Here is a 16,886-nt window from a genome sequence, read left to right as displayed (position 1 = left end):
GGCATGGTGGCACACACCTGTAGTCCCAACTACTTGGGAGGCTGAGGCAGGAGGATCACTTGAGCCCAGGAATCGGAGGTTGCAGTGAGCTATAATGACACCACTGCTCTCCAGCTCTGGTGACAGAGCAAGACCCTATCTCAAGAACGAATAAATAAATAAATAAATAAATATTATGTTGGCTATTCTAGGCCCTTTGCATTATCATATAGAATTTTAAGTTACTTTGTTAATTTTTTTTTTAATGAAAAAAGGCTGCTGGGTCTATTTAATGGAATTGCCTTGAGTGGGAGAATGGGCATCTTAAGTCTTGCACTTCATAAATATGGAATGGTTCTCCATTTATTAGGTCTTCTTTACTTTTTTTTTCAGCATAACCCTGTGTTTAGTGATTGCAAAATATTTGAAAATGTAATTTATCAAACCAGGTCCATTTTTGTCAATTAGCTTGTCCAATTCCTCATTATTAATAATTTGCTGTGAATACCATGTTGTTTAAAGACATTTTCCCCCAAATTTAGGATTATTTTTATATAGATTCCCAGCAGTAAAATTACTGGGTGAAAGCATATAAACATTTCAAAGCCTTTGGTACACATTGCCAAATTTCTTTCTACCTGTGTTGTACCATTCACATTGCTGTCATCAGTGAATGAAGACGCCTGTCTCGCACCACATATCTGCCAATATTGGGTATTTTTGCTAATTTAATCGGTGAAATGGAAGATTATTACTCAAATTTCTTTGTTTTTTATTAAAACTGAAAATTTTCCCATATGTCTGCTAACTACTTTATTTCCTCTCTGTCAAATTGTTATTCATGTGCTGTGCCCTAGAGTTCTTCTTATAGATTTGAATGTTGTCCACTCTGGTCATCAAGACCTCCAGTGATGTTCTCCCTTCTATAATCCCCTCCCCTTTGAGTAAGGTTGGAAGCTGTGAATATGATGAAATATCACTCCCAAGATTATATTACATTTTTTGGCATGGTCAACTTTAAAATAGGGATATTTTCCAGGTGGGCCTAATCTAACATCATAAGCCCTTAGTTTTCTCTGGCTGGTAGCAGAAAGGAAGGCAGAAAGGGAAGTTAGAAATTCAAAGCACAGGAAGGATTTGATGTGCTGTTGCTGGCTTTGATGATGGAGGAACCTGGATCTAGGACTAGAGAGAGGTCTTTAAAAGCTGAGAGTGGTCCCTGCTGACAGCCAGCAAGGGAGCATGACAAGGAACTGAATTCTGCCAATTACCTGAATGAGCTTGGAAGTGGATGCTTCCCCAGAGCCTCCAGATAACAGCAGCCTAGCAGGCACCTTGATTTCAACCTTGTGTGACCCTGAGCAGAGAACCCAGTTACGCCCGCCCAGACTTATGAGGGACAGAACTATGAGCTAATCAATGGGTGTTGTTTCAAGTCTCTAAGTTTGTGGTAATTTGTTATACAACTATAGAAAATTAATACACCCCCTGTGACCAACGTACTATCTTTTCATATCATATTTGGTGCATATATTTCCCTTTATGTTCTATTCTTTTTTATTATGGGTTTTCCCCTTCATGTAAAGTTTTGTATGTATTAAACTGGCTGTTTTTTTCCTTTGTGATATGTTTCTGTCAGTCTCCAGTTAGAAACTCTTTCTACCTCTACCCCCACCCCACTGAAGTTTTAACAATTCAATTATATTTTCTGTGTGTGGTTTAAGTTTTAAAATTAAATTTTTTTTTAAATTAAATTTTGGAACTAAAATGTTCCAAAGTCAAAAATCTATGACATGGCACATTCAGAGAAGTCTAGCTTCTGTGCCCATCCATCCTGCTCTGTCTTTCCTCCTTAGGTAATCACCGGACTTGGTCCTCAAAACTTAGTGGCTGGAACAATAGCCATTTTATTATTTTTCACAATTCTGTTGGTTGCCTGCAGCTTGGCTGAGTGATTCTTTTGCTGGTCTCACAAACAAATCACTTTATGTCATTTCTGTGACTGCAGTTATGTGGCAGTGGGGGTGGAAATTCCAAGACGGCTGCATTCACATGTTGGGTCCTGGTGGAGCTGGCAGGAAAGCCAATCTCGGTGGGGCAGTGGGGGAGCTGGGCCTTCCTCTCTCTCCCTCCTCTCTTATCCCATCTTCCTCTCTCCATATTGTCCAGAGCCTCTCCCTCTCCTTGGGGACCCTCAATATAGCCTCTCCATTAGGGCTGCTGGGCTCCGTGCATGGTGCTTAGAGCTCCCGATATGCAAAAGGAGAAGACCCAGGCCTTTTGAAGGCTTAGTCTCAGAACCCCTTCCCTCCCCATTTGCTCATCTCTTGTTGGGACTTGTTCTGGCTATACTTGCTTATTTATTATTCCAAATAAACTTTATAATCAACCTGCTTAGCTCTAGAAATAAAGAGAAGATGGTATAATATATTTTGATTAGTATTGTTTGTAAATTTATAAATTAAGTAGGGGAGAATTAACATTTTTGTGATGTTACACCTTCTTAGCCAAGAGCATAGGATGTGTTTTCTTCTGTTCAAATCTAATGTTATGTCTTGTGCAAGACATAATAGTTCTTCTCATATAGGTTTTTCACATTTCCGATTAAGTCTATGCCTTAACTTGTTTTATTATTTCCTGAACTCTTTAATCCAACTAGGTCTATTCTCCTCTTTCTCTCTCTCTCTCTCTCTCTCTCTCTCTCTCTCTCTCTCTCTCATTTATGGTGTGATAGCAAAATCTAAATGAATTTTTCTGCTAAATATCAGGCTATTTAGTCTAATATCATTTACTGAGTAATCCACTGTCCTTTATAGATTTGTGATGCCTCTTTTATCATATATTAAAATCTTATATACAACTTAAATATACACCATAAAAAAATAAAATAAAATCTTATACACTAACATGTTGGGATCTGTTCTGAACTACCTACCTGTCCTGTCCAATTGCTCTTGTGCCGAATGAGCCTGCTTTAATTCTTACAGCTATACTGTGTTTTGTGCCTCATAAGAATCTTTCCCTTACAATTAACTTTTTAAAAATATATATCAGTTTTAAACATTCCTTTATTTTTTCAGAAGAATTTTAACATAATTTCATTAAATTTCCTCATGAAAAATTGTTTTGGGCTATGGACAGTAATTAATTAGACCTAAAAATTACTTTTATACAACTGGACATTTAAAATATTTAATTTCCTATTCCCAAATACTGTAAATCTCTCAGTTTTTCATATTTTATATTTCTTAATTCAGCCTTATAGCTTTATTCATGTAACTGAAACATATATCACATCCAAATTAATCCAAGTATTTTATATTTTTATTGCTATTGAGAATCTACTCCCTAGCTTCATTTTATTTTCTAACTGGTTATTGCTGTTAAATAGAAATGCCTATCGATTTCTGTATGTGTAGCTGTTTTGAAATTTACAGGCACAACACATAAATGGCCAAGAAAGTATTAATAATAACAGTCTTCATTTCTCTATAAATTAACCCAGTTTAGCTCCCCAGAAACATCTCTGCTGAGGATGGGGGTGGAGAATCAATCTCACTATTCAGTTGGAACTCAGTTGATAGTGTTTTAGAATTCTCTTTTCACATCCCCGTTCTCCTCCCCTTCCCCCTGACGTATTCTACCTGGGATGGAAAGAGAGGCGGCATATGGTTCAAAACCGCCAGCACCTTGGGTGTCTGCCAATGTCCCAGCTGGAGTAATTTGCAATCCCATCTCTCCACACAGGCAGAGACACGCTAGAGGGCTTGCTAGAGTGAGCCTGAGCTCCCCACTGGCTGACCCAGCCCACGCTTCACTCTTGCTTATTCTTCTAAGGCCCTGGTCCTTCTGTCCCTCAAGCTGAGTTTTCCATAGCCTGACCCATCTCCATCCCTAACCAGGACACTGACTCTAAGGGTGACAGGCAGCCAGACCCCACCCCGTGATCTGCTTCTGCTCCCCTCTCCTTCCACAGCCCTTCCTCTAGACCAGCCATGTCCCACGTCTGTGGGAAAGTGCTTCTCATCACACAGTGTGTGACTCAGGGTATACAATGGATGGAGGAAAAATTTAGGGGCACCTACTAGGAATTACAAGGAATTAAAAAACACTTCAGCTTAATATTTCAAAAATAGTATCCTACTGTGTATATTTATCTTCTCTCCTTCTATTGTGGAATTCAAGCGTACACAAAGGCAGGGCCAATAAAGCCCTTCCTCCTTTTCCTCTTCCTCCTCCTCCTAGAGTTATTTTGAAGCAGATCCCAGATATCATATCATTTCACTCTGGCCAGATTTCCAAACTCTTTCTAATAATTTTTCAGATGATTCTTTCTTTGGCTGTATCCTATAGGTTTTGGCCTGAAGCATTCACACTTTGTTAGTTTAGTTTAAGTTGGTTATTGGTTTTTGTTTTTTGTGTGTGTTGGCTTTTTTTGTTTTGTTCTTTTGAGACAGAGTCTTGCTCTGTTGACTGGGCTAGAGTGCAGTGGTGTCATCGTAGCTCACTGCATCCTACAACTGCTGGGCTCAAGTGATCCTCCTGCCTCAGCCTCCCAAGTAGCTGGGACTATAGGTGTAGTAGAGACGGGGTCTCTCTCTTGCTCAGGCTGAATTTGTACTCCTGACCTCAAGCAATCCTCCTGCCTCGGCCTCCCAGAGTTCTGGGATTACAGGTATGAGCCCGGCGGTTATTGTATTTTATTTGTTCCTTGACCTAATATATTTGGGAAAGTATGTCTTAATTGCCAAGTGATTAAAGCTCTGGTAGTTAAGTTATCTGGAACATACTAAGCTAACTGAATTTGAGATTTTCTTTATGGCCTAGTATGCAATTGTCTCAGTCTGTTTGGTTGCTGTAACAAAATACCACAGATTGGGTAATTTATAAATAACAGAAATTTATTTCTCACAGTTCTGGAGGCCAGAAAGTTCAAGATCAAGACTCCAGCAGGTTCTTTGTCAAATAAGGGACTGGTTTCTGTTTCCAAGATGGAAACTTGAATGCTGCATTCTCTGGAGGAGACAAACACTGTGTCCTCACTTGGAGCAAGGGACAGAAGAGCAAAAGGACCAGCTAGCTCCCTTCCATTATAAAATACTAATCCCAATCATGAGGGTGGAGCATGATTTATAAGCAATCATGCCTCTAAATGCACCACAGACACTTGAAAGGTGAATTCGCTGTGATTCTGTCTTTCTTACTAATTGTACTTCTTATTTTGTTAAAATGCTCGTCTTTGTTTTTATCAGCTCAATCTCTGATAGACTGTGCTAAAATCTCTTACCAACTGTCTCTGTCCTTTTATCATCAGGTGTCTGATGGTTTTGTTGTATATATTTTGTTGTGATATGTTCTGGGTTAAAGTGGGTTCCTGTCAAATTCAAGCCCTAACCCTTAGTACTTGAGAATGTGACTGTGTTTGGAAATAAGGACTCTACAGAAGTAAGCAAGTTTGAAAAGGTCATTAATGTGGGCCCCTAATCCAATACGACCGGTGTGTTTATAGAAAGCGAAAGTTTGGAATCAGACACTCATACAGAGAGAATACCATGTGAACGTGAAGACATGTCAAAAAAGACCTTGTACAGAGACACAGGGAGAAGACGGCAGTCTACAAGCTAAGGAGAGACACCTGGAACCGACCAGGTCCTCACAACCCTTAGAAGAAACCAACCCTGCTGACATCTTGATTTTGAAGGGGTCACCTCCTGAAGTGTGACAGAATAAATTTCTGTTGTTTTAAGTCACCCAGTTTATAGTACTTTGTTATGGAAATCCTGCCAAACTAAAACACTGTGTTATTCTGCAATGGTTTTAATATTGTATCTTTGCTATCAGTTGATACAATGAGCCTCTATTCCTTTCTGTCAGATTGCCTTTGACTACAACATTGCACCCCTTCTTGATTTTCATATTTGATTGGCAGTCTTTTGCGCAGTCTTTTAATTAAGATCTCATGAGCCCCCCTGTTATACATTCAGGCATCTGTTGTGTGCACATATATGTAGCACATTTGATCAGTGATTGCCTATGTGAGCTTCAGAGTCAGAATGGGTGGCTGCCACTTATTTGCTACACGGCCTTGGGCAAGTACATTAATCTTTCTGTGCCTAAGTTTTTCCCTGTTGTAAGTTGAGGTGATAGTGATTGTTCTATACCATACAATTGTTATGAGAGGCTAAGTCACGAGGCCAGTGTAGCAGGATTGTTGCAGGTTGGATTGCCAGAGAGCAGACTATGAAATGGAGGTTTAATGTGCAGGAAGTTTATTGGGGGTGATCTCTGGATGAACAAGTGCAGAGGAGTGGGGTGTAAGAAGCAGGATTGGGCAGAGGAAGTTGAACAGTGATGGAATCACAACAGAGGCTCCCCATTCAATGGGGAACATGGTGGTATAAAATATGTCCACAAGTTCATTGGGTCTCCCTTCCAAATGTAGAGCCTTTCCCCTGACTGTAGGCTGGATTTAGTGACTCTTTTCTAGTGAAGAGAAGAAAGGTAGCTGTGAGACTTCAGAGACTAGGCCATACAAGGTGTTTCAGTCCCCTGCTCACTCCTCTTGGATTGCTGGTCTGGGTGAAGTTAGTTGCCACATTGAGAGGACTTTCAAGTGAGTGCTCCTGACATCAGCCACGTGAAGGAGCCATCTTGGAAGTGGATCTTCTAGCCCAAGTCCAGCCTTCAGGTGACTATGTCTCTGTCCAACATCTTTTTTTTTTTTTCTAGACATAGTCTCACTCTGTTGCCCAGGCTAGAGTGCCATGGAGTCAGCCTAGCTCAGAGCAACCTCAGACTCCTGGGCTCAAGTGATTCTCCTGCCTCAGCCTCCTGAGCAGCTGGGACTACAGGCGCTCACCACCACACCTGGCTAATTTTTTCTATTTTTAGTAGAGACAGGGTCTCACTCTTGCTCAGGTTGGTCTTGAACTCCTGAACTCAAGCGATCTTCCTGCCTCGGCCTCCCAGAGTGCTAGGATTAGAGGCGTGAGTCACCATGCCCGGCTGTACAACATCTTGACTGCAACTACCTGAGGCCTTGAACAAGAACTACTTAGTTAAGCCCCTCCTGAGTTCTTTGGCCCACAGACACTATGAGATAATGTGTGTTGTTTTAAACTACTAAATGTTGGGGTAATTTGCTACATAGTGATATATAACTAATACTGGAAGCTTTGGAGCTGGAATGGCCCTTCGGATTTGTCCTAAACTAGGGCAAGGGGGAGAGGCCTTTACATTCTAAGTCGATTAGTCATTCGGTGTGGGCTGCCCCTGAGAAAGAGGCATAACCTTAGGCAAGGCAGTTTTCTTCAGCTAAGGGGAAGTTTTGAAGAGTGACTTAGCTGAGAGCTGTTGAGACCAACACACCTGGCAGCTCAGGGAACATGTCCTTCAGTCCTGAAGGAGGAGTCTGGGCAGAAAACCACAGCACCCACTCAAGGAGGTACAGTGGGACCTCTCCTGTTGTCCCAGAATTGGCAGGAGGCTCACAACTGAAAAACAGGTATAGTATCCCGTCGTTAATGAAAGATGCCTACAACTGGGGCCAGACATTGTCCCCAGGGATTAACAGAAAGCTACAGATCTAGTCCTGCTTCCACCAAATACTTCCCTAATCCTCTGTCTCCTAGTCTACACAGAAGGCAGGGAAAGGAAAGGAGGCAGTCAGTGTTTTGGTGAGTACGGTGTTTCTGGTGGGAAGCGATGTAGTGGGGGGGGGGGCTGTATGATAATCTCTCCTAGCTATCAGGGGCTGACTGGAAGGGGAGGCTGGTATTCCATTTGTTGCTTGCAGATCTGTTTTGTCAGCATTCTTGCCAATTTATCCCTGTCTGTATTTCAAGAGGGAATGAAAACACTGAAGAGGGAAGGCAGGGGTGAGAAGAGTGGTCATGGGGTAGTCTTCAGTCCCGCCCTTTTGTGTGCAATGGTGTGTATTTCTCATGGGGCAAGTAGACCATGTGGAATATAAATAGTCCTGAGCTGTCATGCTGGAACCTCACCTAAGAGACTGAGAGTACTGCCGAGTGCTGCCAGTGATGGAAAAGATCAAGCTGGAGATAGATCCCCCATGGAACTGTACAGAGGGAGAAGGCCCCACTAAGCCTTCCCATCTGTGACCCATGAAAGGAGTTTCAAGCAATGGCCAGTTATCCAGAGAAGTGGGAATTAGAAAACTCCAGCAGTGGCCAGTTAAGAGACACTTGCCTCATGTCCTCTCTTCTTCCTTGTTTCAACACAGAAGCCAGGCTGTGAAGAGAGATGTTGAGGAAGTGTCTGAGAGCCAGAACCACAACTTGTAACTTCCCACCCTCACTGAGGATCTAGGGTTCAACTCAATTCATGAGATTGACACTTTAACATGGTCTGATTTTTAGTAACTGAAATGGACCAGAAAGTTAAGGTATCCACCCAGGGTGTGGTTGAGAGATGGAAGATTAAAAAGGGCAGCTATGGGAGAAAAATGTTTTAAGTTCAGAAGCTGTCACATGGAGAGGGATAAACTGATTACACAGGTAACTGCTAGAACCAGAGCTCTTCACACTGCGCTGGTATTCCATAAAAATTGTGTACACCTTACAAAGATGAGTAAAATATGACACACTCATCCTCAAGCACCAAGAAGTGCTCTTTTACAAAATAAGCATAAAGCAGATTTACTGGAGCAAACACGTATAGAATGTGGACACATATGTTTCTTTTCCTGTTTCCCTGCATTGTCTACTGAGATTTGATTTTTTACCAGTTGAAAATGATGGTAAAGCAGAGAGGGATACACTTCTCGAATTCAAATAGACTAGACTGTGATTAAGTCCCTAATGGATTACTCTAGAATTGCAAAGTTTGAGTTGCCAGGAAAATATTCAAGATAGAGACCAAAGCCCTGAGGGCAGACAGGAGCTGAAAACTGAGACCTGAATATTTGGAAATATACATTTATCAACCTTCAAAAGCAATTGTAGCTGTAGTACCATCACTGCTGGTGTATAAAACACTTAAATTCTCAAGAGGGAGGCGTTCGTGACATTAATTCATGAAACCATTTTATAGAAAATTTCTGATGTCATCCCCAAAGTAATGCACTTGTAAAAATCAAGCATCGGAATCAAGGAATTTAAACAAGCATTTCTTCACCACATTATTTAATTAAATCGTTTACTGAAGTAATGAAATTTGACCTTCTGCATATTGGAAAAGTCCTCATTTAAAAGATTTACAAAGATTTTATTTCAATAAATGTAGTATGTTGCCTAACACCGCATTGCCTGCCTTGCCTGGAGGAAGTACCCCGCCCCGGCAAACCACAGTATGGATCTTGAGTCTACTTCAGTCAGTTGTTGCTGGGAATAAGAAGGATAGGCAGATCCACAGTCTTGCACTGCCAACCAATCTCGGGCCCCGGGTCCTGCGAGCCGTGCCTTCCCACGTCAGGGAGCGCGCGGCCGGCGGCGGGGCGCGCAGCTCGGAATGTGACACCCGGTTCCAGGACACGCGCCTGGGGAATACCCACAAGCCCGCGCGGCCCCGCGGAGCCCGGCTGGCGGCCGCCCCAGCGCCCGGCCCGCAGCAGGGGGAGGTCACCCAGCGCTGCCCGAGACCTTGGCCCCAGGCCCGGCGGGAGTGGGGCGGGGCAGCCGGGCCGCCCGCCAATCAGCGCCCTGCAGGCCGGGAGCGCCGGGGCCGCGCCCCTGGGGGCGAGCCGAACGATTCCCGCGGGAAGGGCGGGGAGCGGCACCGTCTGCTCAGAAGCCCAGGGAGGAAATAGGGGATGGCTAGAGTTGAAGAGAGGAAGGAGATCTGAGGACGGAATGCATTTCCTAGTTATAACCTCCCTAAAGCCAACTCCATACTGCAGCCCCGCGCCGCACAGCCTGACGCCGCCTGACGACGCCAGCATGAGACAAGTCTGCAATACGGCCTCGGCCCCGCCCCCTGCCGCGGGGCACGCCGGGAGAGCAGAGAGTTTCTTCTCCCCCCCCAAACCAGGCAGAAGAGTACTTCCGGCGTAATACTGTCCTTACGGAAGGGGTTGGGCTAGTATGGTCCCGCCCCTCACACGCAGCTGGGCGGGGTGAAGGGTGACAGCCCCTCTGCCCGCGCAAAGGCCCGCTCCTGCGCCGGAAGGAGGAAGGCGTGGGGCGTACGCCCTCTCGCAGCTGGGGAGTCGGTCGGACGTAGGTGCGAGGTCACGTGACAGTACTGTCAGGGTGGCGGGGCGGCACCGCCCCCGTTCCCTTCCGATCACGCGCTGCCGGAAGTGGTGACTGCTGCGGAGAATTTGAGATGGGGACCTCCCTCGACATCAAGATTAAAAGAGCGAATAAGGTTTATCACGCCGGGGTAAGTGGGGGTGGGCGGGCCTGCAGGTTCCGTGGTCTCCAGCGCCCCGCGCACGTCGGAGTACCCGTGGGCGGGGCAGGGGCGCGCCGCCAGGTGCGTCCCCGCCAGGTGCATCTTCACCAGGGGCGTCCCGCGCGAGGCCGGCTGTCCTAGGGGCACCCGGAGGAGGCGCCGCCGTGTCTGCGGTGCGAGCAGGGGCCAGCGCCTGGCGCCGGGGCTGCAGGTTCGACTGTCTGGCCCCTTGAACATGCCGCTCATATAGGGCCCCCAGGCCTGAGATTGCAGTGATCCCTGAGGGCGGAGGAGCCCGAAGACCAAACTCCCCTTTCCCTCTCTCCTAAAGTGACCGCAAAGGTCTAATGAACGAAAGGCAAAATTAACACTGAAAGCGGAAATATGTACATCTGGCGGCAGCATACTTAAGGTGGTGGTGACTTCTAACAACATGCTACAAAAGTTATTCATTTTTCTGGTTTTATTCTTTGAATAACATACAGAAGGTGTGGCACATTAAAACACAAGTATGAAAAAGTAAAATCTTACTTATGCCATTGTTTTGTGCTATTGGCCAGTCATTTAACCTTCTTGGGCCTCAGTGTCCTTATTTGTAAAATGAGGGTGTTGTAAGGTTCCTCTAACTCAGGGAATCTTAACCCTTACTTTATATCAGAGTATATCACCCTGGGAAATTTAAAAATAAGATTGCCCGGGTTCCACCCCCAGGATACGGGTGAGTCTCACGTGCATCTGGGGTTGAAATCACAGCTCCAGTGCTCTGTGGAATAAAATTGATAGCAGTGGTTGGTCACATCTGTGCATAACGATCTTAAAAGGGTTAGAATACCAGGCAAAGATCTTGAGTGGATGCTAAAACTTTGGAGTAAAAGACAACTGGGGAAACCTGATGTTTACACAGATTTAAATGGTCACCCCCCCCACATTATTAATTAGTAATGGAGTAATCTGGTAGTCACCACCCTAACCAAGACCAATAATGAACACTTTACCATCCCCACTAGTGAGACTGACATTTTATACCCCCTGGCATGATGCACTGAGGACACAACTCACCTATGCAGTAATTCCTGCCAAAATGTTTAATCCAGATTGATTCATAAGGAAACAATCAGGCATATCCTGATTGAGGGACATTCTGTGAAACAGTTGGCCTGGATTCTCCAAAAATGTCAATGTCATGAAAAAATAAAGGCTAGAAAATTTTTCTAGATTAAAAAAGACTAAAGACACATGAGAACCAAGTATAACGCATAATTTTTGATAAAAAATAAATTTGAATATGGGCTATATATTAACTAATAGTTTTGTATTGGTGTTCAATTTCCTGAGTGTGATCTTTGAATTTTGGTTACGTGGGAGAATATTCCATATACTAAAGTATTTTGGAGCAAAGTGTCCAGCCCTAAGTTGTGTATGTGCATATGTTCATACATGTATTTGTATAGTAGAAAGAAAGCAAATGCAGCAAAATATTAATAATTGCTGAATGTAGTTGAAAGCTGTATAGGTCTCCTTTGTATTTTTTTAATAACAGCTTTATAGAGGTATAATTAAAAGACCATAAAATTCACCCTTTTAAAGTGTGCAATTCAGTAGTTTTTAGTATACAGAGTTGTATATCCATCACTGCTATCTAATTTTAGAACATTTTCATTACCCTAAAAAGAAACCCTGAACCTACTAGCAGTCACTACTCATTCCCCCTCCCTCCCAATCCCTGGCAATCACAAATCTACTTTGTCTCTATGGATTTGCCTATTCTAGAGATTTCATATAAATGGAATCATTCAATATGTGGCCTTTTGTGACTGGGTTCTCTTCACCTAGCATAATGTTTTCAATGTTCATGCATGTTGTAGCATGTGTCAGTTCCTCATATTCCATTGAATGGATAGAACACATTTTGTTAAACCTTTCATCTGTTGATGGACGTTGCAGTTATTTCTACCTTTTGGCTATTAAGAATAATGCTAATATGAACATTCTAGTACAAGTTTTTGTGTGAACAAATGTTTTCATTTCTCTTTGGTGTATATACCGAGGAGTGGATTTTGCTGCGTAACTTTATGTTTAACTTTTGGAGGAACTGCCAAACTTTTCCACGATGCGTGCACCCCTTCACAGTCCACCAGCAGCATTTGAGGGTTCTAACTTCTTCACTACTGTGTATTCTCATAACTTTTCCGGAGCTTGGAACATTTTCAGAATAAGAGTGGGGGGACAATGACAGGAGAGTATATACATTTAACTTTAGTTCTTGTTTTATTAAAAAGTTAGCACATTCTATTCGGAGATATTACTCCAGCTGAGATGTTTTCTGTGGTTTTAAATATGGCACAAGAAAAGTACATTTAGAAAAGATGGAAGAAATGGAATTGTAGTGTTGCCCCAGCAGAAGTCACACACAGCCAGGGCCACTCCTCATGGATGGCAGAGTTGAAAATGGTGTCAACTGTGTCCTTCTAGAGCACATCTCTTGTGCTAGTATCAGGAACAGAATCTGCAGTTGTTTGCTTAAGGCGGTGTCTCTCAATTTTCAGTCACTTTTTACACTTAAATACATTTTAAAAGGAGACCTTATCTGATGATTGTAAAAGAAAAACTAGTATAACTTCTATTAAGTATATGTTGCTATATTTTTTTAAAGGCAAAAAAGCAAAAAAGAAAAAGTTATTAAATCAGTAAATCTAATCAATTGATTCAAATCTGTACGTGGGCATGTGTGCCCGTGACTCATGAGCTAGACTCCATGATCTGGGATTTGGGACAGGTGGAGTAGGCAGCCAGCATTGTCATGGCTCTTCCCAAGTGCCAGGTAGCAGGACCCTCGCTTCCTGGTCCCCAATTAGCTCTCAGTACCTGAGACTGTGTATATGTCAAGTGTAGTTTGCACCATGGTTGTAGGAGGGGTGGCTTCTCTCCCACTGTCCCCACCCTCAGCTGGCTATAGGTGACACTAATGGCATACAGATTTTGTATTTTCTCAGTGTATCTCAATGGCTTTGGTAAAGATTCAGTTACTAAAGATTTGACTTATCCATAGATGTGGCAGATCACAGTGCCTATAATTCTCATGGTTTGCCTCAGGTGGCTGCCACCTATTTTAGCCTGGTCCTAAGCAGTACTATCACTTGCTTGAGGTCATAAGTGATTGTCACTTAAGTGAAACATATCTGTCCATGTAAGCACATAAAGCAAGCTTGTGTTCCAGCAGAGGCACTGGGGTAGGGTTTGACAGGCAGGCAGCATCACTCTCATCATTCTAGGAAACTGAGGCCTACCCAGGTTGAATTTCATCACCCAACTAATGACAGAGCCTGGGTTCCAACCCAGTCAGATTTCAAAGCATGTCCATTGAACACTCTATTATACTGCCTCTCTAAGACCATTTTTATGCAAAATGGAGGAATTTGTAACATAGAAATGGTTGTTATTCATTTCCTAGGAGTGCTGTGAATAACATTGTGATATTTCAATAAAAGACTGATATGACTTCCACCTTGAATATATGCTGATTCTATGACTATGTTTTTCAGTCTCTTAGTTGTTGTAGAAGCATTTGGAAATGGCTTTGATTCTGTGGACACCAGAGAAACCTGTTATACTTGGGTTTAAAGTTGATATATGGGTTTTTCCTAGAAAAAAATGATCACTGACAAAATGATTTAAAAACTTCATAGTTGAAGCACTAAAAAAAATAAATGTAATGAATGCCATGTTAAAATTTTAACATCCTACAAAGGAGGTAAAGGGAAGAGTTAAATCTTCTTCCTTTGCAAGCCCCTGTCCTGTCCCTGGAGGTATCCACTGGTGTGTGTGCTATTCCAGACACACATGTGCACACACACACAAACTTATTCTTGCTTAATAGTGTATCTTGGATACGTGTCATATCACCAGATTTCCATTAATCCCATTCTTTTTTAAATTGTTATTTTAATCAATCAAATTCATTCAACCAGTGTCTGTTGATCTCACGAGGTTACAGGTCAGTAGAGATAGGTAAATATGGAAAATAAAATGCTTCAATAGGAGCATCTGTGGTGTATGAGGGCAAAGGTGGGGTGTAGTCATTTTGGGGAGGAGAGGGGAAAGCTGGGGACCTTTCTGGAGCTTCAAAAACCGTTAGACCATGGTCTCCTTGCCCACTGTGCACGGTGGTTCCAGGCAGGAGGGACAGTATCAGCCAAGTGAACAAGAATGTGTAGGCATTTGGGAAGCAATATGAGTCCAGAAAAGGTTTCTTTTACTCTATTCCTCAAGCTTTTACAGTTGCTCATCCTCCTCTAAATTTGGCAGTAACAGCATATTTTTAATCAGACCTGGTTTTATCTTTCCAAAATATGTCTTTTGTTTTATTTTGTTTTTTTTTTAACTTCATAAGTTGATTGTATAGCTTATTAAATTGTAGCTTCCTTTTTAAAAATGCAGACATTTTCCATTAAGTATTACTTTAGTTACATCCCTTAAGTTTTTTGTTTTTAATAGGTTCCTGAATTATTATAAAGCAAACATCCTTGTAACCCCACCCAGGTCCTGCTGGAGAGGATCAGGGGACCAGGAGAGAGAGAGAGAGAGTGAGAGATATTGGAAGAAGTAGAATCACCCTGCCTAGATTATGGCAGAAGACACTGCTCCAGAGAACCCTGATGAATTTTCATGGTTTAGTAGCCCTGTGCTCTGTGGGGATGTGAGAAGACCCTACCATAATTCTCCTCTGCCATGTCCCAAAATGTGTCCCACGAGATTTGATTTGTAGTACCTTTATAATTATACAACTTAAATATCTTCTGATTTCCATTATGATTTTTTTTGACATGAGTTATTTAGAAATTTGTGCTTCAATTGCTATTAGAACAACTGTTTCACCCATAGGCTTACAATAATTCCTAACTTTAATATTTATATTTTAGAAAATTCCTTATGAGCAGAATTATGAAAAGAGTAACTTTAAAAAGAAAATGGTGAGATTATGATGGAGTAGAGGAATGTCGGGTCTAATTATCAGGAAAAGACAGAATAACATGGGAATGTTTTCTGTAATTCAGTAGTAATGGTAATAGTTTATAAACATGTATAAACCTCTCTCATTGTACTGAATACCTTCTGTAATCAAATTCTGTAATAAATTTGTTCTATGAGTCTACTCAATTAAAATATTTTGTTTTGTTTGTATTTGTATTCCTAGGCCTGGAAGTACTTGCCACTTAATAGGTGCTCAAAAACTGTTTATTAAATGATGAGTTCATAAGACTAACAGTGTTTTTTCAATGCATTGATTAGAAAGGGGAAACTGTGGTCTTAGAGGCACATTACGGGTTTTGCTTTGTAATTATAAATAATCCAGATATTCTAGACAGATGTTGGTAAGATTCATTCTTATCTGACATAGCCCAAAAGCTGCACATTGAACTCCCTATTACTTGCATTTGTTTTAGAATAGTCATTTTTAACAAAATGATTCAAATAAATATGGGAGTAGAGATTTCAGAATTCCTAGACATGTGGTTTTCTCTCAAACTCAAAAATAGAAAATAATAGAAAATTGTCCGAAGTTTGATCCTCCAGGGCCTTTGTCCCATTGCACGTTGCTGTGCGTGAACATAGACCCTTTCTCAGGGCTTGAGCATTGTTGTCATGCCACCTTCTCCCTAAGAATCCTTCCCGTTAAGTCTAGAAACTTCACTTCTGTTTCCAAAGCCCCATGTGTGGTGTGACACAATCAGGAATGTGGGATAAAAATTCCCTAATTCCATATTTCCAGCAGAAGTTTTAATTTTCCATGGAAACACTTAACTAATACTGTTTGAAAGTAACGTACTAGTATAGCCCATTCCAGCTCACAGAGTGCTTTAATCTTCACAAATACTGTGAAGAGGTGGTGATTCCCCATTTTGTCGTTGAAAAGACTGAGGCTCAGAGAACTCAGGGGACGTGCCAAGGGCACCCATAAGAACAAATATTTGAACTTGCATCTTTTTATTCCCAAGTCCAGGAATTGTGTGCATTCTTTGGCTCTCTTAATTCGTGTCTATAGGATGGAAAAGATACCTACTCAAAGGTTGTGATTTGAGGATTAAATGAGATAATGTTTTAAGATACTTAGCTTCTGAACCCTAGTAGGGTTCAGAAATGATGGTGGCATTGCCAGGCTTTCCCCACACCCCCAGAACTGCCTTTTTCTGCCACAATGTTAATCACGTTGCTAGTACATCCTATAAATATAATGAGTGCTTGTCAGTGCTTTGTATATCGTGAGATACTTGCCCGCTGTCAGCTTGGAGAAAGGAGGGTCATTGACCAAGGAGAATATACAGAATATACAAGGAGAATATACAGAGGTTACAGCATTTGGCCCTGAGAGCTGAGTGTAATTTGCTATTGCTGTGTATATTCCTTGGTGTGGTAGATATGTTTTTGATCAAAAAGTTGGACTCAGGCATCTCATAAACTACTTTATGTCTTCAATGCAGTAGGGGAGTGTGTTGGTTAGAAGAACCCTGCAGTAAATCTTTCTATAATGTAATATAATTCATTTGTTTTTATAA

General features: G+C 42.1%; 1 protein-coding gene across 1 annotated transcript in view; it reads left to right on the top strand.

The window, feature by feature from the left end:
- The first annotated feature begins 9,979 nt into the window (after positions 1-9,979).
- The window catches only part of VPS26C (VPS26 endosomal protein sorting factor C), a 50,016-nt gene continuing 43,109 nt past the window's right edge, over positions 9,980-16,886 (top strand). Inside the window, exon 1 of the mRNA XM_045540658.1 lies at positions 9,980-10,320. Within this exon, the coding sequence (XP_045396614.1) occupies positions 10,264-10,320 (57 nt within the window). The 5' untranslated portion in view covers positions 9,980-10,263. The remainder of the gene's footprint in view (positions 10,321-16,886) is intronic.

Source organism: Lemur catta, chromosome 1 (assembly GCF_020740605.2).
Source record: "Lemur catta isolate mLemCat1 chromosome 1, mLemCat1.pri, whole genome shotgun sequence".
Lineage (NCBI taxonomy): Eukaryota > Metazoa > Chordata > Mammalia > Primates > Lemuridae > Lemur > Lemur catta.
This window is presented reverse-complemented; position numbering and strand designations above follow the sequence as displayed.